Consider the following 23,279-nt stretch of genomic DNA (forward strand, 5'->3'; position numbering starts at 1 on the left):
GAAGGATGCAGGCAGCAACACAGAATTGAATAACATTCTAAATGAGTGTTATATTGGATCTCTACGGGCAGAGCTCTCCAGTGGTGTCATTTCAAATCAAATCAAATCAAAACCAAATCAAATTTTATTTGTCACATGCGCCGAATACAATAGGTGTAGACCTTCCAGTGAAATGCTTACTTACAAGCCCTTAACCAACAATGCAGTTTCAAGAAAATACCTACAAAAAAGTAAGAGATAAGAATAACAAATGATTAAAGAGCAGCAGCAAAAATAACAATAGCAGGGCTATATACAGGGGGTACCAGTACAGATTCAATGTGCGGAGGCACCGGTGTTGAGATAATTGAGGTAATATAGTTATTTAAGTGACTATGCATAGATAATAGAGTAGCAGCAGCGTTCCGAGGGGGGGGGGGGCAATGCAAATAGTCTGGGTAGCCATTTGATTAGCTCTTCAGGAGTCTTCTGGCTTGAGGGTAGAAGCTATTTAGGAGCCTCTTGGACCTCGACTCGGCACTCCGGTACCGCGGTAGCAGAGAGAACAGTCTATGACTGGGGTGGCTGGAGTCTTTGACAATTTTTAGGGTCTTTCTCTGGCACCACCTGTTATAGAGGTCCTGGATGGCAGGAAGCTTGGCCCCAGTGATGTACTGGGCGGTATGCACTACCCTCTGTAGTGCCTTGCGGTCGGAGGCTGAGCAGTTGCCATACCAGGCAGGGATGCAACCCGTCAGGATGCTCTCGATGGTGCAGTTGTAAAACCTTTTGAGGATCTGAGGACCCATGCCAAATCTTTTCAGTCTCCTGAGAGGGAATAGGTTTTGTTGTGCCCACTTCACAACCTTCTTGGTGGGCTTGGACCATGTTAGTTTGTTGGTGATGTGGACGCCAAGGAACTTGAAGCTCTCAACCTGCTCCACTACACCCCCGTCGATGAGAATGGGAACGTGCTTGGTTCTCCTTTTCCTGTAGTCCAAAATCATCTCCTTTGTCTTGATCACATTGAGGGAGAGGTTGTTGTCCTTGCACCACATGGTCTCATCGTTGTCGGTGATCAGTCCTACCACTGTTGTGTCATCAGCAAACTTAATGATAGTGTTGGAGTCGTGCCTGGCCGTGCAGTCATGAGTGAACAGGGAGTACAGGAGGGGACTGAGCACGCACCCCTGGGGGGCCCCCATGTTGAGGATCAGCGTGACAGATGTGTTGTTGCCTACCCTTACCACCTAGGGGCGGCCCTTCAGGAAGTCCAGGATCCAGTTGCAGAGGGAGGTGTTTAGTCCCAGGGTCCTTAGCTTAGTGATGAGCTTTGAGGGCAATATGGTGTTGAACGCTGCGCTGTAGTCAATTAATAGCATTCTCACATAGGTGTTACTTTTGTCCAGGTGAAAGGGCAATGTGTAGTACAATAGAGATTGCATCATCTGTGGATCTGTTGGTGCGGTATGCAAATTGGAGTGGGTCTATGGTTTCTGGGATAATGGTGTTGATGTGAGCCATGAACAGCCTTTCGAAGCATTTCATGGCTACAGAAATGAGTGCTACCTTAGTGTTCTTGGGCACAGGGACTATGGTGGTCTGCTTGAAATATGTTGGTATTACAGAGAGGATGAAAATGTCAGTGAAGACACTTGCCAGTTGGTCAGTGCAAGCTCGAAGTACAAGTCCTGGTAATCCGTCTAGCCCTGCGGCCTTGTGAATGTTGACCTGTTTAAGGGTCTTACTCACATTGGCTGCGGAGAGTGTGATCACACAGTTGTCCGGAACAGCTAATGCTCTCATGCATGTTTCAGTGTTACTTGCCTCGAAGCGATTATAGAAGTTATTTAGCTCGTCTGGTAAACTCGTGTCAATAGGCAGCTTTCGGCTGTGCTTCCCTTTGTAGTCTGTAATAGTTTGCAGGCCCTGCCACATCCGACAAGCGTCAGAACCGGTATAGTACGATTCGATCTTAATCCTGTATTGCCGCTTTGTCTGTTTGATGGTTCGTCGGAGGACATAGCGGCATTTCTTACAAGCTTCCGGGTTAGAGTTCCGCTCCTTGAAAGCAGCAGCTCTACCCTTTAGCTCAGTGCGAATGTTGCCTGTAATCCATGGCTTCTGGTTGGGGTATCTACGTACAGTAACTGTGGGGATTAGGTCTTCCATGCACTTATTGATAAACCCAGTGACTGATGTGGTGTACTCCTCAATGCCATCAGAAAAATCCCGGAACATATTCCAGTTTGTGCTAGCATCTGCTTCATCTGACCACTTTTTTATAGACTGAGTCACTGGTGCTTCCTGCTTTAATTTTTGCTTGTAAGCAGGAATCAGGAGGATAGAATTATGGTCAGATTTGCCAAATGGAGGGCGAGGGAGAGCTTTGTACGTGTCTCTGTGTGTGGAGTAAAGGTGGCCTAGAATTTTTGTTCCCTCTGGTTGCACATTTAACATGCTGATAGAAATGAGGTAAAACTGATTTAAGTTTCCCTGCATTAAAGTCCCCGGCTAGTATGAGTGCCACCTCTGAATTAACGTTTTCCTGTTTGCTTATGGCGGTATACAGCTCAATGAGTGTGGTTTTAGTGCCAGCATCGGTCTATGGTGGTATGTAGACAGCTACGAAAAATACAGATGAAAACTCTCTAGGTAGATAGTGTAGTCTGCAGCTTATCATGAGATACTCTACCTCAGTCGAGCAAAACCTTGAGACTTCCTTAGATATCGTGCACCAGCTGTTGTTTACATAAATGCATAGGCCCCCGCCCCGTGTCTTACCAGAGGCTGCTGTTCTGTCTTGCCGATAGAGTGTATGTTCTTAATGTCGTCGTTCAGCCACGACTCGGTGAAACATAAGATATTACAGTTTTTAATGTCCCGTTGGTAGGATAAACGTGCTTTAAGTTCGTTCCATTTATTTTCCAGCGATTGAACGTTAGCTAGCAAGACGGAAGGCAAGGGCAGATTAACCACTCGTCGCCTGATCCTCACAATGCACCCTGATCTCTTTCCGCAAAATCTTGTTTCCTTCTCCAGCGAATGACGGGGATCTGGGCCTGTTCGGGTGTCTGTATTATATCCCTCCCATCCGACTCATTGAAGAAGTACTCTTCGTTCAGTTTGAGGAAAGCAATCGCAGTTCTAATGTCCAGAAGCTCTTTTCGGTCATAAGTGAAGGTAGCAGTAACATTACGTACAAAAGAAGATACGAACAACGTGAAGAAAAAAAATAGCATGGTTGGTTAAGAGCCGATAAGACTGCAGCCTTCCCCTCCGGCACCATCACTAACCCCCACTGGCCCTGGTGGCGTCCATCTCACACACTATACTTTGCCTCTGATTCTGTGGCACAGTGGGACAAACTGGGTAAGCATAAACACATATACAAACATCTCTGCCTCTGATTCTGTGGCCCGTTGGACAAACTGGGTAAGCATAAACACATATACACACATCTCTGCCTCTGAGACACAGTGGGACTGAGTATGTAAGCAGCCGCCCTCCTTCTGACAAAACTCACCACAGGTTCCTCAGTCATCACTACTCAAAAAGGAGTGAGGCAATGAAAGTAACCTGGAAGTATACGGCCACTGCCAACAGAACATTGAACCCCAATTACATTATGACAGTACTGTAAGCATGTATTCTAATTCTAATCCATATGGAAACACTCAAAAGCTCAGTTTTTTCCAAAACCTTTATGTGTGACCGTCTAGTAAAGTGTCCCTCTCTGTCACCCTTTCTCACACACGGTGAAGTATCCACTTCCTTTCAACTCTCCTGTCACTGACTGTCACTGACCACAAAAGGGGCCGGGGATCCATAAAGCTCTACTCTCTCATTAGGGAGGCTTTGTGTTCACTGCTGCCTCAATTGACTAGACTGGAGTGTATAATGCAATCCCTGCTGTGTTGTCTGGTGTTTCTCTAAGTACCACACTGAGAGGTATAGACCGGAATGCACTATACGTAGACACTGAACACAAGCATAAATTAGATCTTAAAAGTTAGAAAAAGAATACAGAATAAAATAAAAGAATGCAGTCGCTGGAAACAGTCACTGATCCTGTCATTTTACACAGTTTTTTTTATGGAGGATGTCATTATGAATGATCTTTTCAGGATAACTTAATGACTTCATGAGCAGACGCTTTATCATTCGTTAAGCAAATAGAAACTACTGATCTGACAGAGAGTCATCTATCAAGGGATTTGTTATAACGTCCAGTTAAGACTTGTCATTTAGTGCTTGCTAGGAAGCATGGCAGAAGTGAATACTTTACTTGATAAATCACTCCAGAAGTAACTTGTCGTGGACTACGTCTGCTTCCCAAATAGCACCACTTTCCCTATGTAGTGCACTACTTCTGACTAGAGCCCTATAGGCCCTGGACAAAAGTAGTGCACTACATCGGGAAAAGGGTGACATTTGGGAAGCAAACTATGTTTCACCAAGGCTTGGCACTTTACAAAAGCCTCCCCATGAAGTCACAGCTCATAAGTGTGATCATATTGTGATCTGATCCGTACATGTTTTGACTGGCATGGTGCTGATGGATTCTGTAGCAGACATGCTGCAACACTCCATGATGACACGTTCTGTCTGTGGGATCACTTCATCATAAGCAATACACACACGCCCACATGCACAAACATGCACTCAAACACATACACACGCATGCACACTGTACACACACACACACACACACACACACACACACACACACACACACACACACACACACACACACACACACACACACACACACACACACACACACACACACACACACACACACACACACACACACACACACACACACACACACACACCTCTCTATCAGCCCCATCGTTGACATGATCAATAACTAACAACATCCCTCCCAGTGTAACGCCCCGTCTGAATTACACAATTATTCACGCTGGCCTCCTATACGCCTAGTGTATCATGGGTAATACAGTAGCCTAAACACTGGGAGTGGAGAACAGGCATTAATTAAGTAGCTACGTCTCTGACTCCATGTCGCCGCAGGCTCCTCTTCATAGGTGTGGAGAAAGGTCAGCGTTCCCCGCGTTGCAGACGGGAAGTTATCGTGCTGACAATGTGACGGAGGTCCCTGTGAATGAATGCCGTGGCGGAGGAGAGCTTTAAACACCTACTGCAGGCAGCTACTGCAAGCCTCCCAGATTGATAATTATTCCAGCCCGACCACAGCCAAACAAATCTGTTAAAGCTGGAGCTAGAGGAATGTTCCTATGGCTCAGCGGAGGTAGGCAGCTTGGTGGGGATAGGATGCCATCCACTTCTGGTAACTGTTTTCTTCTTCTTTTTTCAATTTTTTTCTATTTATTTTTTATATTAAAAGTTCCTATTCAACGAGACAGACAGCATCTCAAAGACATAGTGTACACACTTATAGACACAGCAACCCACTCAAACATAAACACACACACAATCAAGCACACACATAGGCACACATGCACGCACACACACACAAACAAATGCAGTATGTGGAGTACTAACTAATGGAGAGGAACACGATAACATCTTAGCTGGAATCAATTAGTTAGAGAGCTTTGATTTGTCAGCGAGAGCTGAGAGCTCTATTCAATCTCTCTGTTTCAGTTCCATTTCTCTGGAAACCTGAATACTGATCAATGTCAGCATCAACATCCTGTTAGCAACACGTCTCTACCAGCACGTCTCACATATATCTACCAGTTTGCGACAGCAGGACAATAATCTTGCAGCAACAGGAATTGTGAATTAATTATATTATTAATTATGTGGATTATAATTCATGGCCATTTTTTGTAGGGGTTGATACATTTTTTTAATTTTTACATTTTTTTGTATTTGTGTTGTTTGATACATTTTGTTTGTTTGATACATTTTGTGTTAGTGCAAATCAAGTCTGACATTTTAAAGTGGAAATTACAAACTTTAGAAGCCTTTCTAAACCTCAAATACACTGCAAATTTGCATTCCCTGCTTTGCAGGAAAATTCTCAGCAACAAAAGAATGATCAAATTAAGATCCTACATCTGTATGCAGGCATAGGCACAGAAAAAAAAATCACCTCCAGATACCTAATGTGCAAATGAATAATTCTGTGTGGCTAACAGGTAAAAAGACTGCATATCTGCATTGTCCAAGGCTTGTTTTGGAATCTGTGATGACTGAAAGAACCTGAACAAAACTTAGTCGTCCTATCTGCTGGTTGGTACGGATAGCCTACCTTACGGTCGGTCAACTGTTTGTAATGTGTCATATATTAGGCATAATCAAAAAATCACATTGTATGTGGATTCATTCATAGTATGAATCACAAAAATATGACACAAAGGGGACACCTTAGACTGCTATGGGTGAGATGTGAGTCGACAAGATGTAAAAGTACCTGTGTGGACCATAGACTGTATAGAAATAACTGGACACAGTCATAACCAGCTAATGAATAGATTTCTATGAGAAACGTACCTGGATAGACACATCACTGTAGGAGCCCCCAATGACTCCAGATATGGCCAAAGGGACGTCATCCTGGATGGGGTTGGATCCATCTGGGCAGATGAACCCCGGCTCATGCACCTTGGTGAGGGAGGCTCGTACGAACTCCAGGCTTTGCTCCAGAGCATAGGTGTCCTTAGAGCAGGTGTCTAGGATGTGGGCTCCCAGCCTGAGACCAGGCAGCAGCCGCTCGTCCGCGTTGATCTCATCCAGCGCTAACAGCATCGCCTCCAGTCTCTGGATCCCTCTCTGCTCGTTGATCTTCCCACAGTCCTCCGCCACCTCGCCCTTCTCATGCACCGGAAACAGACCGCCGATCACCAGGTCCCCATCGATGGTGATCTCCCTCTTGGTGGAAGGAGGGAATCTGTTGTTAGGGCTGGGCAGGGCCTCTGGGACGAGCAAGTCAAAGAGGAGTAGGTGGAGGGACCACCATGGGGCAGCCTTGGCCCAGAGCCCGGGGCAGAGGAGGCCGGAGGTGGGCATGGTCAGGTCAGGTAGCTGAGGTCAGTGTGGTGGGTGGTGGGTTTAGGAGTGGGACACAGGAGGTTCTTACAGGGGCTGGGGCTGGGTGAGGTGGATCGCTCTAGAGCTCTCTCTCGACACTCGTGGCATCTTGGTTACTCGTTGCAAGTGGAGGAGAGAAGATGGAACAATATATCATTACTGATGTTACAGTGCATCAATATTGTGGTATTTCAGTCATAAAAGTAATTGATTCACATTTGTAATTCAAATAGTATTTCTGCCCCCTTTAAAATAAAAGAATATAATTTATTCCAAACTATCACAGATGCTATTTGCTCCTATTTCACATGGGAGGAGGGTGTGAACATCCAGACTTTCCTCTCTACCTCCAGTCCAGTTTAAGGTGTAAAGGGACTAGATGGCTTCATTTTCCCCATCAATCTTTCAACAACCTTTAAAGGTTGCTTTACAGCCCTTCTATAAGTGCTCTCTATCTTAAAGACTGGCTACTGGCGGTCGTGGCTCTCGGCGCATTCCTCAAGCAGCACTTCATCCCAGCAACTTGTCTTGGGCAACACAACCAGACTGTCAGCCATCTCAACAGATGAGTGTGTGTCACCCTTCCTCGGCAAGCCACTGTGTGTGTGTGTGTGTGTGTGTGTGTGTGTGTGAGTGAGTGAGTGAGTGAGTGAGTGAGTGAGTGAGTGAGTGAGTGAGTGAGTGAGTGAGTGAGTGAGTGAGTGAGTGAGTGAGTGAGTGAGTGAGTGAGTGATTGCATGTTGGAGACAAGAAGGACTGTATTATTTTACTACTCTGCATGGATTTCCCAGCACCCCAATCTACTGCCCTCTAGCTCTAAGACATTTAAATACCTTAATTCTCCCATTTTTTGTATCTCTCTCTCTCTCTCTCTCTCTTACACACACACACACAGTCTCTGTCTGTCTGTCTGTCTGTCTGTCTGTCTGTCTGTCTGTCTGTCTGTCTGTCTGTCTGTCTGTCTGTCTGTCTGTCTGTCTGTCTGTCTGTCTGTCTGTCTGTCTGTCTGTCTGTCTGTCTGTCTGTCTGTCTGTCTGTCCCATCTCACTCTCTTTCTACTATGTTGCTCATAATGTTGCTTCGGTTAAAGGACCGCTGGTTAATGAGGTCCCTGTTAGTCTTATAGTCTTGTATGCGTCTTAAATGGCACCATATTCCCTATATAGTGTGCTACTTTTGAACAGGGCCCATAGGGCACTGGTCAGAAATAGTGGACTATGTAGGAAATAAGGTGCCATTTGGATGCACAACTTGTAATCTGTCCTTTATAATGCTCACTGAGCATGTTAACCTTTCCATGTGTTTGTGCCCTTCATTAAAATATGATAGAAATTCAAATTCTGGGCAGTCCAATTGATCATCTATGTGTGTCATTTCTTGATAGATATCACACCCTTAAAGTCTTGCCTCACTACCCAGACTCCTTGCTCTGACCAAACTCTACGCCACGCCCATGGACGTTAGTTTCTTCTAAGCAATGAGTACCTCCCCAACGCTTCACAGAATGCGGACACATTGAGACCATCTGATTGGTCCAGAAACCGATGGGTTGGGCCAGAGCTACAACACACGTGGGTAAAGTGGCGGTTTGAATATGTCTCATTGGCTTTGATACTCTGATTGGTTATAGACGATCCAATCGCTGATGACTTTGTTTTGTACAACGCCCCTCGTCACCACAAACGACTTCAATGATGGCAATCTCAGACTGAAGAATGTAGCGAGCATAGAGCAGTGGAATAATTTAGTTTGAGTCGTCAGAATATGCATTTTCCACAGGTTTATTGATTGTATTTCTTAGCAATAGCAGTTGGAAAGCCTCTGTTCTTAAAAAAAAGGTCAGAACATTTACAGTGGTCATAGCCTACTTCAAGTGAAGCTAATCGAAGACGAATCGGTAATGAAAAAGCTGAATCAAATATTTACAGTACAGCATCATGGAGTATGAACCATATTACCCAAGAACTATCATCAGCTTGCCGTGCCTTACAAAGAGATATTCTCACACTTGGAAGGGCTCTCTTCTTCGCTAACTGAGGTTGCCATGGAAACATTGTGGGTAAAAAAAGAGGATGGTGGTATTGGTGGTGGGGGGAGGGGTAGTGGGCAGTTTGACAAGAGTGTTGCTGAAATAAATTCTCACCATGTTGAGGTTATATATCTGGTATATTAGGGGTTGAAAGTATATTTTGATTGGAGGTACAGGGAGAGGGAGAGAGAGACAAGGAGAGGGAGAAAGAGAGAGAGAGAGAGTGCTACATGGGTTTGTCAAACAAAGCAATGAAGCATTTGTAATGAATAGGAAAATATATTGAGAGAATATTATCTTGATATTCACAAATAGACGTTCAGGATATAAATTAATGACCATTTAATAGAGACTCAACTGTGAGCAAAAGAAAGATGATAGCAGGCTCCCTGTATAGGATTTAAAGGTGTGCGTCCTAAATGGCATCCTATTTCTTATAGTGCACTACTTTTGACCAGGGCCTATAGGGAATAGTGTGCCATTTGGGACGCAAGCACAGTAGTGATCAACACGATATCAACAACAAACAATCAATTTACACTAAGGAAGCATATAAGGAAGTGGTCTGACACATACACCACTTTCTATTGTGAATTCTATTTCACAATCAACATTCAATTTCAAACTATGATTGATCATCGGAGAACTTTCTGGAGGAAAGCTGAGGTAATCAGTCACATTAGCTGCTGGATACCACCTCTTCACTGATGGGAGATAGTAGCGAGAGCTGTTGGTTGAAGGTGTGGCTGGGCTTTCAATCAACCATCTCACTCATAGGGGAGAGTGGGGTGAAGTTGAGCAAAAGGGGTAAATTCAATTGAGCCACCCTTGTTTCTTGGAAACCATACACAAATTGAATGATTTGACCAAATATTTAGGAATAAGTCATCATTTCATGGAGTCTGTGAAGGATGAAACCACATGGAAAAAGTGGTAAGCAGGTTAAAACCTGTTAGGGCTAGGGGGCAGTATTGACACGGCTGGATAAAAAACATACCCGATTTAATCTGGTTACCACTCCTACCCAGTAACTAGAATATGCATATACTTATTACATATGGATAGAAAACACCCTAAAGTTTCTAAAACTGTTTGAATGGTGTCTGTGAGTATAACAGAACTCAAATGGCAGGTCAAAACCTGAGAGATTCCTTTACAGGAAGTGGCCTGTCTGACCATTTCTTGAACTTCTTTTCCATCTCTATCTTTTACTAAGGATCTCTGCTCTAACGTGACACTTCCCACGTCTTCCATAGGCTCTCAGAGCCCGGGAAAAAACAGAATGTCGTCATTCCAGCCCCAGGCTGAAACACATTATCGCCTTTCTCAAGTGGCCGATCAAGGGACTCTGGGCTTATGCGCGTGACCCGACCGCCCCCGCCTTTGTGATTTTTTTCCTCTGTTTGCCGAAAAGGAGATTCCCTGTCGGAATATTATCGCTTTTCTACGAGAAAAATGGCGTAAAAATTGATTTTAAACAGCGGTTGACATGCTTCGAAGTACGGTAATGGAATATTTAGAATTTTATTGTCACGAATTGCGCCATGCGCGCGACACTTCTTTACCATTTCGGATAGTGTCTGGAACGCACGAACAAAACGCCGCTATTCGGATATAACGATGGATTATTTTGGACCAAACCAACATTTGTTATTGAAGTAGCAGACCTGGGAGTGCATTCTGACAAAGACAACAAAAGGTAATCAAACTTTTATAATAGTAAATATGATTATGGTGAGTGCTAAACTTGCCGGGTGTCTAAATAGCGAGCCCGTGATGCCTGGGCTATGTACTTAGAATATTGCAAAATGTGCTTTCACCAAAAAGCTATTTTAAAATCGGACATATCGAGTGCATAGAGGAGGTCTGTATCTATAATTCTTAAAATAATTGTTATGCTTTTTGTGAACGTTTATCGTGAGTAATTTAGTAAAATGTTAGCGAATTCCCCGGAAGTTTGCGGGGGTATGCTAGTTCTGAACGTCACATGCTAATGTAAAAAGCTGGTTTTTGATATAAATATGAACTTGATTGAACAAAACATGCATGTATTGTATAACATAATGTCCTAGGGTTGTCATCTGATGAAGATCATCAAAGGTGAGTGCTGCATTTAGCTGTCTTCTGGGTTTTGGTGACATTATATGCTGGCTTGAAAAATGGGTGTCTGATTATTTCTGGCTTGGTACTCTGCTGACATAATCTAATGTTTTGCTTTCGTTGTAAAGCCTTTTTGAAATCGGACAGTGTGGTTAGATTAACGAGAGTCTTGTCTTTAAATAGCTGTAAAATAGTCATATGTTTGAGAAATTTAAGTAATAGGATTTTTAAGGTTTTGAAAATCGCGCCACAGGCTTAAAGTGGTTGTTGAGTAGGTGGGACCCAAGCGTCCCACCTAGCCCATAGAGGTTAAATGAATTTATTGTTAGAGGTTTCATGATGCTTGTATCTAAACCAAAGTACATACTTTTAAGATTGTTCTATACATCAGTTGGGGTCTCTGTAGGCTTCAATATGAGGTTCTTAACCTAGCATGAACGTGCATCCTTGTAGCTGGGTGGGCTAATATAGTCAAAATGTTTGCGTTGGGGTAAGTTGAGCCAATGGCTATGGGGTAAGTTGAGCTAATGGTTGAGCCAATGGCAAGTTGAGCATATTAAAGTGTTTTCTTCCCAGGCATAATGCAAAGCATTATCGCTGGGATATGAGGTAAAGTAATAACAGGGCCTGGCCTATGTTAAAAAAATTTGTTAAGCCTGTATTAAAAGATGCTTAAAAATATAAAAAGACAAAACACGATTGGGATTGTGTTGAATTGTGTTCCGGAAATAAAGATAGACATGTTTTATTTTTAAATACCGTAGTGGTAATATTTAATTCTGTACAGAAATGTGTATGCAACTTAACTTACCCTGTCCTGCAGATCAACTTAACCCATACCTGGGTTGAGACCACTTTTTTGGACAAGCTAACCTTTTGCTGTCAGAACAGCCTCAATTCCTCAGGGCATGGACTCAACAAGGTGTCAAAAGTGTTCCACAGGGATGCTGGCCCATGTTGACTCCAATGCTTACCACAGTTGTGGCAAGTTGGCTGGATGTCCTTTGGGTGGTGGACAATTCTTGATACATACGGGAAACTGTTGAGAGTGAAAAACCCAGCAGCAATGCAGTTCTTGACACTCACCGGTGCACCTGGCACCTACTACCATGCCCCGTTCAAAGGCATTTAAATATTTTGTCTTGCCCATTCACCCTCTGAATGGCACACATACTGTACACAATCTATGTCTCAATTGTCTCAAGGCTTAAAAATCATTATTTAACCTGTTTCCTCCCCTTCATCTACACTTATTGAAGTGGATTTAACAAGTGACATCAGTAAGGGATCATAGCTTTCACCTGGACTCACCTGGTCAGTCTATGTTATGTTTTGTATATCAGTGTATATGTAAATATATTTGTTAGAAAGAATACTATATTTCCCTTAAAGGAGTGATGCTGAATGTAAAAAAGGGCTCAACTTACCCCACTCTCCCCTACATGCTGTTGCTGAACCTTACCCGGTTATAAATACATAATTTCAACCAGTTTTGCAGTTGAATTGATGTCCTGTCGACCAGTTTTGTTCACTGGTATAGGCTATAAGGGTACTGATGTTTATCAACTTTGCCTAGCTCTGATCCATTGTAGTAGACATTATAGAGAAGTTCATGTAACACTGTTTGTCATGAAAAACTTCTTAATCTTAAACATTTTCTAAATAACGTAGTGCAGTACACTGTGTAATGTTAAACTTCCCTATAAAAGTACTTTGTATTTCGTAGTACAGAGGAAATGTGCCCACCTACTCCTCTAGCTAGGCTAAAGTTAGTAATAACTTATCGTCACAGTGTGAATATGTAACATATATAATTTCCTGTCACTCTTCCTGTGTGTGGCCCTGGTGCGTGCGTACGTGTGTGATAGTGTTCAGCCACACCCCAGCAGCAGACACAGCAACAGACAATGAAGAAAATTAGCCAGAACAAGTACAATGATTGCTGCTGAATATGTCATCTCTACAGAAACTCACCACTATGTAAGGGATAATCAATGAGGGGCTATGCGTTCTATGGAAAATAATGAATGAAAGGTGTTCCACAACGCGCTAGCAGAGAATGCATAGAGCCCCGAGTTGATTATCCCTTTATACCATGGCTATAATTTAACTAATTTGCTCCTAGAAATGTATTCATTTGCTGGTAGAAATTTGTTCAAAACCCACTGAAGTAGCTACCAAGTTTACAAGATAGCTACAGTAGTTGCCTTGGTATCCAAACAAACAGACGTTAGCTAACCAAACCATCAGTCCTAGGTTGCTATTATAAAAATTGAATTCAACAATGCCAATAGTGTTTTCGATTCAATTTTTGCTTTCAAAAGCAGTTTGAATATAGAACATGTGGGGTGTCTGCGTAGCCTAGTGGTTAGAATGTTGGACTAGTAACCATTAGGTTGCAAGTTCAAATCCCTGAGCTGACAAGGCAGGGAACATTGTTCCTAATGTTCCTGGCCGTCATTGAAAATAAGAATTTGTTCTTAACTGACTTGCCTGGTTAAATGAAGGTAAAAAAAAAAGTACAAATAAACTATAGCCATTGAATTCTACAATGCTGATATAACATGCATTATTGGAAAATAATGCATGCTCTAAAATGCCCTTCAAGCCAATGAGATATGAATATTAAACAATGCAAAATAAATTCCAAATATATAAATGTCTGTATAAACTGGGCGGTTTGAGCACTGAATGCTGATTGGCTGACAGCCGTGGTATATCAGACCGTATACCACAGGTATGACAAAACATTTATTTTTACTGCTCTAATTACGTTAGTAACCAGTTTAAAAGAGCAATAAGGCACCTCGTGGTTTGTGGTATATGGCAAATGCGTCGTGCCTACGAAAAGCCCTTAGCCGTGGTATATTGGCCATATACCACACCCCCTCGTGCCTTATTGCTTAAGTAGGCTGTTGGATACAGAGAACATATGGTGCATTGATAAAACCTTTTCTCGACTGAAACTGTCTGTGCAACATTTTCAAGACAGTGATCCACGCTCAATCAAAAGAGTGTAAGGAGGACACTTACAATGTCCAAAACTTCATACACAACCATGCTACTCTTGTCCAAATCTACTGTCCATTTTATCCTTCTTAAATGTTGTATAGCTCTTTAGACCTGTCAAGGCAAAACCAGACATGTTGTTTAGTATAGTGTAGTGTAATGTAATGTACTGTAATGTAATGTAGTGGAGCAGTGTAGTGGAGCAGGTGTTTAGCATGGCTATATATTTGTATTTATTAAGGTTCCCCATTAGCTGCTGCCAATTTAAAATATTACATGACATTACATTTCATAACACTTTTCACAACACATTAAGTGTGTGCCCTCAGGCCACTACTCTACTACCACATATCTACAATACAAAATCCATGTGTAGGAAGGGAAAGGGGGATACCTAGTCAGTTGTACAACTGAATGCATTCAACTGAAATGTGTCTTCCGCATTTAACCCAACCCCTCTGAATCAGAGAGGTGCGGGGGGCTGCCTTAATCAACATCCATGTCTTCGGCGCCTGGGGAACAGTGGGTTAACTGCTTTACCCAGGGGCAGAACGACAGATATTTACCTTGTCAGCTCGGGGATTCGATTGTGTGTAGAATGCGTGTCTTATCATGTGTATGTGTAAGCATGTGTCTGTGCCTGTGTGTGTGTGTCTCTTCACAGTCCTCGCTGTTCCATAGGTGTTTTTTTATCTGTTTTTTAAATCTGATTCTACTGCTTGCATCAGTTACCTAATGAGGAATAGAGTTCAATGTAGCCATGGCTCTACGTAGTACTGTGTGCCTCCCATAGTCTGTTCTAGACTTTGGGATTGTGAAGAGACCTTTGGTGGCATGTCTTGTGGGGTGTGCATGGGTGTCTGAGCTGTGTGCTAGTAGTTAAACAGACAGCTCGGTGCATTCAGCATGTCAATACTTCTTACAAAAACAAGTAGTGATGAAGTCAATCTCTCCTCTCCTTTGAGCCATAAGAGATTTACATGCATATTATTAATGTTAGCTCTCCATGTACATTTAATCGTGCTGCCCTGTTCTGAGCCAATTGTAATTTTCTTAAGTCCCTCTTTGTGGCACCTGACCACTTGTCTGGACAGTAGTCCAAGCGTGAGAAAACTAGGGCCTGTAGGACCTGCCTTATTGATAGTGTTGTTAAAGAAGGCAGAGTAGTGTTTTATTATAGACAGACTTCTCCCCATCTTAGCTACATGTTAGCAACATGTTTTGACGTGACAGTTTACAATCCAGGTTACTCCAAGCAGTTTAGTCTCCTCAACTTGTTGAATTTCCACATTACTCATTACAAGATTAAGTTGAGGTTTAGGGTTTAGTGAATGATTTGTCCCAAATAGAATGCTTTTAGTTTTAGAAATCCTGTATTTAGGACTAACTTATTTCTAGCCACCCATTCTGAAACTGACTGCAGCTCTTTGTTAAGTGTTGCAGTCATGTCAGTCGCTATAGTAGCTGACGTGTATAGTGTTGAGTCATCCTTATTCATAGACACACTGGCTTTACTCAAAGCCAGTGGCATGTCGTTAGTAAAGATTGATAAAAAGTAAGGGGCCTAGACAGCTACCCTGAGGAATTCATGATTCTACCTGGATTATGTTGGAGAGGCTTCCATTAAAGAACACCCTCTGTTTATCCACAATATAGCAGGGGGTGTAAAGCCATAAAACATATGTTTTTCCAGCAGCAGACTATGACCAATAATGTCAAAAGCCGCACTGAAGTCTAACAAAACAGCTCCCACAATCTTTTTATTATCAATTTCTCTCAGCCATGCATGTTGAATGCCCTTCCCTATAAGCGTGCTGAAAGTCTGTTGTCAATTTGTTTACTGTAAAATAGCATTGTATCTGGTCAAACAATTTTTTCCAAACATTTACTAAGGGTAGGTAACAGGCTGATTGGTCCGCTATTTGAGACAGTTAAGGGGGATTTACTATTATTGGGTTGCGTAATGACTTTTGCTTCCCTCCAGGTCTGAGGGCACACACTTTCTTGTAGGCTTAGATTAAAGATATGGCAAGTAAGAGTGGCAATATCGTCCGCTATTGCCCTCAGTATTTTTCCATCCTTTTCCAGGTGGGTTATCATTGTTGATAGACAACAATAATTTTTTCACCTCTTCCACACTCACGGAAATCAAACTTACAATGCTTGTCTTTCATAATTTGGTCAGTTATACTTGGATGTGTAGTATAAGCATTTGTTGCTGGCATGTCATGCCTAAATTTGCTAATCTTGCTGATGAAAAAATCATTAACGTACTTGGCAATATCAGTGGGTTTTGTGATGAATGAGCCATCTGATTCAATATATGATGGAGTTTGCCTTATTGCCCAAAATTTCATTTAAGGTGATTCAAATCTTTTTACTACCATTCTTTATATAATTTATCTTTGTTTCATTGTATAGTTTCTTCTTCTTTGTGATTGGCATGGTGAGATCATGAAGCCTACATATATGTCAACCAGATCCTTCTTCCTGCCTCATATTGTGCATTCCAATAATATCTCCTTTCTCTAGAAGTGTGTACTTCTTCACTTACCTTCATAAATTTGAAGGATATGGCTGGTATATGACAACTCCCTCTAGCCAATGCCTAACACCAATCCAATGCTTAAAACTGTGTGGGGAGTAGTGAACAAGATTATTGGGACTAACCCACAGTCTTCCAGCATGAGCTACGGGGTCCAGGTGACCCAAAACAGTTTTATTGATGTTAGAAATCGAATCATCACACTCGACTGTCTCTTGGACCAGATGGGTTCGGTGGGGGCTCTCAATTCGCCGAGCCCATCAGAGAATGGGAGTTTAATGGACGAATCAGTGCCAAGCAGGAAGATCAAGAAGGGACAGGAACTAGGCCAAGGTAAGGTCTAAGGACTGACTGGCATAGATGCTAAACGTCTCCTAAAGATATAGCATGCTGATACAAGATTGTGGAGCAATCAGATACCTTTAATTTGGCTCAGTTATACAACATTTTGATCCAAGAGTGGATTTTTGTCTGGTGATAGCTAACAAAGTGCTACCACAAATCCCCCAGGTGTGTTGAAGAGTGTGTTGAAGAGATTTGGGGACACACAAGCTTGAAGATTGGAGGTAGGCAGATATATCAAATTATATTAGTGACAATATTATGGAAACATTTGCCACTTAGCAGAGGCCATACTTATCATTTTCCTGAAACAGGAGATAGAAAACAGACAGAGGAGATAGATAACAGACAGAGAAAACCAAGAGTAATTTGACGTGATTTGGAGCTGCTGCTACGACTGTCGACGCTCGCTCAGCCTCCTCTTAGTTCTTAGGTATCTTCTATCAGGCCTTGATCACATTAAATCTGGCTCGTGGCAGAATCGGCCGTCACGATTGCACTCGGCAGCCAAGAGAGCCGCTTTCTCCCTACCCAGCTGTCTCTGCACAATTATTCCCTGTGAAACAGGAGTTCAAAAAGAGAAAACAGTGTGCCTTGCTCCGCTTTGAACCCTCAGCTAGCCAGATAGCACACACATACAGTACCCACCCCACACCAGCCTCACATCACATGCATGGAAAAGCTGTTTGTCTCTCCAACTCAGATCACTCTATCAACATAAGCTACATTAGTCAACCGCCTCCAATACAATGTGCCTCTCTCTTGGATCCAAATAACAACCAACAATTGAGTGACTAAGTACAGTTGTTGCTTTGAGCATGTGTTTCAACCAAACACAGGTCTTGAAGATCATACAGATGACAGTTGGTACAGTATAGTTCACTGGCTTCAACTGTACAAAGAGTCCCAATTAAGCTTCTGTTCGCATCAACTGTGGGCAGCAGAAGCTTGTGAATACATTGATGTAGAACAGTCTAGAATAGATTCTACTGTGCTGGACATTCAGGTCAAATAGATTGCAGCTTGTCATCTTGGTAAATGGTGCATGATGGCACCTTCATATGGACGGTGATGTATAATTTCTATGTTTTTATTTTTTGAACCTTTATTTATCCAGGCGAGTCGTTTAAGAACAAATGATTATGTCCTCTTGGAAGATAATGGTGTGTGGCACCTTTACATGGGTGTTGATGTCCTTTTGGTAAAAAGAGCATGGCATCTTCATATGAACCTTAATGTTATCTTGGAGCATGACACCTTCATTAGTTGGTAGATGTCCCCATGCTGTGTCAAGTGGCACCCTGATCAGGTGATGAGATGTCAGACAGCAGCCAGTGTTGATAGGACTGACCCCACCTCCTTAACGGACCTGAACACCATCATACAACACATGGTGGAGCCAGAAGGAGCCTAAGCCTTGTTAACCCCCAGACAGAGAGCCCAGCTGCTCAAGGCACTACTCAAATATAGCCTTCATAGATTAAATATGTCTGATTTTGTCTATCATAACATTGGTAATATAATGGGTATTACCATTGGTATGAGTATGATTGGCCGGTGTGAGTATACTAAGTATTATATAGTCATTGGTTTAAGTATGATTGATGCACAGTCTGTAATGTTAAAAATAATGGCATAATTTGTTTTAACATTTCAATGAAGAAACAATTAAACAATTCATGCTAAGATGGATATAAATATTTAATACATAATACATACAGTACCTTCAGAAATAAATCATACCCCTTGACTTATTCCACATTTTGTTTGGTTACAGACAGAATTCAAAATTGATTAAATTGATGTTATTACTCACCCATCTACACACAATACCCCATAATGACAAAGTGAAAACATGTTTTTAGAAATGTTCGATAATTTATTGAAAATGAAGTACAGAAATATCAAATTGACATAAGTATTAACACCCCTCAAAGTCAATACTTTGTAGAAGCACCTTTGGCAGCGATTACAGCTGTCAGTCTTTCTGGGTCTCTAAGAGCTTCGCACACATGGATTGTACAATATTTTAACATTTTCTTTAAAAAAAATCCTCAAGCTCTATCCAGTTGGTTTTTGATCATTGCTAGACAGCCGTTTTCAAGTCTTGACATATATTTTCAAAACTGTAACTAGGCCACTCAGAAACATTCAATGTCGCCTTGGTAAGCTACTCTAGTGTATATTTGGCCTTGTGTTTTAGGTTATTGTCCCACTGAAAGGTGAATTTGTCTCCTAGTGTCTGTTGGAAAGCAGACCAGGTTTTCCTCTAGGATTTTGACTGTGCTTAGCTCTATTCCATTTCTTTTTATCCTAAAACACTACCTAGTCCTTGCCGATGACAAGCATACCCATAACATAATGCAGCCACCACCATGCTTGAAAATATGAATAGTGGTACTCAGTGACGTGTTGTGTTGGACTTGCCCCAAACATAATGCTTTGTATTCAGGACATAAAAGTTAATTTCTTTGCCACATTTTTTGCAGTTTTACTTTAGTGCCTTATTGCAAAAAAGATGTATATTTTGTACAGGCTTCTTCATTTTCACTCTGTAATTACGTTAAGTATTGTGGAGTAACTACAATGTTGTTGATCCATCCTCAGTTTTTTCCTATGGAAAACCTCCCTGGTCTTTGTGGTTGGATCTGTGTTTGAAATGCACTGCTCAACTGAGGGACCTTACAGATAAATGTATGTGTGGGGTACAGAGATTATTTAGTCATTCAAAAATTATGTTAAACACTATTATTGCACATAGTGAGTCCGTGCAATTTATTATGTGACTTGTTAAGCAAATCTTTACTTCTGCATTTATTTAGGCTTGCCATAACAAAGGGGATGAATACTTATTGACTCAAACATTTCAGGTTGTCATTTTTTATTAATTTGTAAAAAAAATTATAATCTAAAAACATAATTCCACTTAGACATTATGAGGTAATGTGTGTAGGCCAGTGACGCAGAATCGACAACAACATGTGGAAAAAGGCAAGGGGTGTGAATACTTTCTGACGGTAACAATCACTCACCCCCTAAAACAACAATAGACACCTTGTGTTGATGAATGGGAATAACACCTGTAATCATAAGGCGATAACACTTCTTATTCTAGACAGATAAGCTTAAAGGTGGAATCTATTTGTCAATGGGAAATAATCATGATTTAGATTTACCCATGTGATACAGCACCTTTCCAGCTTTCTTATCTCTCCAAGTGACTAGTTATGTCTCAGTGCTCCATTTCATCTCTCAATCCAAACACACGCATACACAAAAAAAATGCAGGTCAATTCCATTTTTCCTCAAAATGAGCCAAAATGTTAACTTCCAAATCCTTCCCGCGACACTCATCTCTGCGTTGCTAGGGAATTTTCACCAGCACAGTGTGAGAATGCCCATGACTCAATGGGCTTCAAAATGAACTCAAAAAGTTCCGCGGCTGAATCCAACTCTGATAGGTACTTCAGATTTCAAGTAGCTCTCACACGGGGACATTCAGAAGGCCAACTGGTGTTTTTTTGTGAATGTATCAAAAAGCTGCACTCCATAAACAGAAGCCTATTCAAACCAAATTGTGTGATTGAATAGCCATTGTAGGCTACAATATAGTGCAATAGTGACTGCGTGTCAAATTCACACAGAAGGGTTTTGGGCTCAATCCAAAAAGAAGTCCTCCAACAAGGACCTACTTTCAGTGGGGTGATAAGAGGCTTTTGACTCTTTCTACATGAAATGAATGGGGCTATTGGTGCTGTATAGTGAGAAGAGACACAACACACAATGGGTGTCACTTCAAAAAAGGAAGGAAGGTATTTTGAAGGTGTTTCATGAAGAGGAATGGAGCTCAATAAAATGAATCCCATTTACATATGCCTATAGAGGATCTATGTCAGTGTCTGAGGAGAGTAAAAGCTGTCCTTCAGCAGATTTCCCTAAATCAATCATTCCACAATAATGTCATATTGCTCATGACAATAATTTCTGTTGCATACATGTACATTTGAATTTAGTGAAGTGATGTTCAAGAGGAAATCATACATTTGGACAAATTATAAGACCTAGGCAAGCGTACTCAAATCATCACGCTCAAAAGCTTGCCCTGTGAAATCAGCAGAAAGTAATTTGGCGCAAACCTCCAACACGCCGGTTGGTCATTTCGACCGACGAACGGTTCGTTTTATATATGGAAATAACACCTACGGAAAAGCTTCCTATGCATTCTCTCGAAACCAGAGGAAATAATTCCCTTTTATTTAGATGATGACAGAAATAACAGAGAGGACAGAGGTAGTGGCCTACAGCTAGATGAGAAACCAGACAAAATCCAATTAGCCTCAGCAACATATTAAAGTCAAATCCTACGTGTTCACCACATACTGTTATCTAACAACATATTAATATAGTGCCTGTTGCTACCCTATGGTGACCTATAGGCCTACCTTTTCTGCGTTACATTTTAGAACAGATATCTGACGTCTCATGCAGTGTGGTTATTATTGTTTGGCACAGGCAGTTTTTTTTTGTGTGTTCATTGATTGGCATATTTCTCTGTTTGTAGGCTACCGCCTGCATCTCCAGCTCAGCACTCAATAAAATAAAAATACAATTCCCTGCTCTAAAGACCAACTTATCATCATAACTCTTAAATATTTGCGTCGTAAACCTGTGTGTAATTTCTATATAGCCTACCGGTGTGCAATAACTTGGCTATAATTAAGTAATAAACAATGGACCGTCTAAGAATATTTCATTAAAAAAATATACTGTTTTAAGTAATTATTCTGACCTGTCACACTTTGTATTAGACAATGTGCCTGTAGAACAATAGAGCCTTGACTCCAGTGGGAGTGGCAGTTACATGTGCCTGTGTTTATTAACAATTGATTAAAAAATATATTCAAACAGCTTGTAAATTCATAATCTTTCTTAGAATAGAAAACAGTCTATGTGTAGGCTATTTCCATAAATTGCATAATGTTGCCATATAGCATAGGGCTAGAATGCGTAAACCTACATTGATATGGTGGTAAAATAAACAGCCATTTGTGCCAAGACAGTCAGCTACAGACCGTAGCTATCCTGTTCTTTATTCCCTGTATTCATAACAATCCACATGTTGTAATAGCGCTGTTATCATTAGACTATCATGTATTGTAGGCTATAGAGATGTAGAAAGAGCATTAAATAATGTGCGTGTAAGAAATGCGTCAGATCATGCTATATAGATGCAAAAGTATTTGTGATCAAACTGGCGCGCTGTGAGTAGCCTAGCCTAAAACAGGAGAGTTAATTTCTTACCTGGTAGCATTTATTAAAATCTTGTCGTAGCCTTATCAAGACTTCGAGGTTCAGTCATCCGATCCCACCAAAATGATGACCCTTCAAGTCCCTTCTTTCCAAAGTTGTGTGGACCTATGACTTTTGAAATAGTATAAGAACTTTTAAGACAAATTGAGTCCGGAAGTCGGGAAACCTCGCGCGTCGGTCTCCCAGGTGGAGCAGGTGGGAACTGTCCTTGGTTCTGAAATCGAGTTCAGATTGACACGGGTAGCAAATTCCTCTACGTTGTTGACCACATAGTTGTGATCAAAGTTACACGTGCCGAGTGTATATAGTAGGCTACTATGACTTTAAACGGACAGACCGACCAGAGTAGATAGTCAAGTAGGCCTATACAGTTACATAATTCAAAATGTTCCTAAATCTCTCGGCAAGCGCTCTTCAAAACCACGAAGCATTATGCTGTGTAAAATATTCTAAAGCTTAGAAATCTCATTAGCAAATGTACACATCACGCGCCATTTAATAATACGATTATAACATTCTTGCCTATTGTGTCACTTCGAATGAAATACCTTCATAGCAGAGAGAGGGAGAGAGAGATCCTTCTATGCGCTGGAGTTCATCAGGATCAACTTAGAAACAGGCACACACCCTGACTATTGAGGACAGTGGACACGCGATGTTAATAATCTTCAGCTCAGACCAACCTCTCTGCTTTGTAGTCTCAGACGCAAGTTGCTTGGTGTGTAGCAGTTGTGCTTGGAATGCAGGTTGCAGTCTGTTATTACTATTCATAAATACTAGTTGTACATTTATATACAGTACAAGTCAAAAGTTTGGTACTGTTTTCTACTATTTTACTATTTTCTACATTATAGAATAATAGTGGAGACATTAAAAATATGAAATAACTCATATGGAATCATGTAGTAACCAAAAAAGTGTTAAAAAATGTAAATATATTTT

The 23,279-nt window shown here is 41.5% G+C and overlaps 1 protein-coding gene across 4 annotated transcripts in view; it reads right to left on the reverse strand.

Annotated features, from left to right (window-relative positions):
• grm2b (glutamate receptor, metabotropic 2b) overlaps positions 1–22,995 on the reverse strand; it is a 58,534-nt gene extending 35,539 nt beyond the window's left edge. Inside the window, exons 1-3 of one of the 4 annotated variants that reach the window (XM_014167805.2) lie at positions 22,886–22,985; positions 22,329–22,448; positions 6,466–7,118 (exon numbers count right to left, since the gene is read on the reverse strand). In XM_014167805.2, the coding sequence (XP_014023280.1) occupies positions 6,466–6,981 (516 nt within the window). In that variant the 5' untranslated portion in view covers positions 6,982–7,118; positions 22,329–22,448; positions 22,886–22,985. The other 3 variants (XM_014167809.2, XM_014167804.2, XM_014167806.2) reach the window with 3 other exon arrangements.
• Positions 22,996–23,279: the final 284 nt, after the last annotated feature.

Source organism: Salmo salar, chromosome ssa22 (assembly GCF_905237065.1).
Source record: "Salmo salar chromosome ssa22, Ssal_v3.1, whole genome shotgun sequence".
Taxonomy (NCBI): Eukaryota; Metazoa; Chordata; class Actinopteri; order Salmoniformes; family Salmonidae; genus Salmo; species Salmo salar.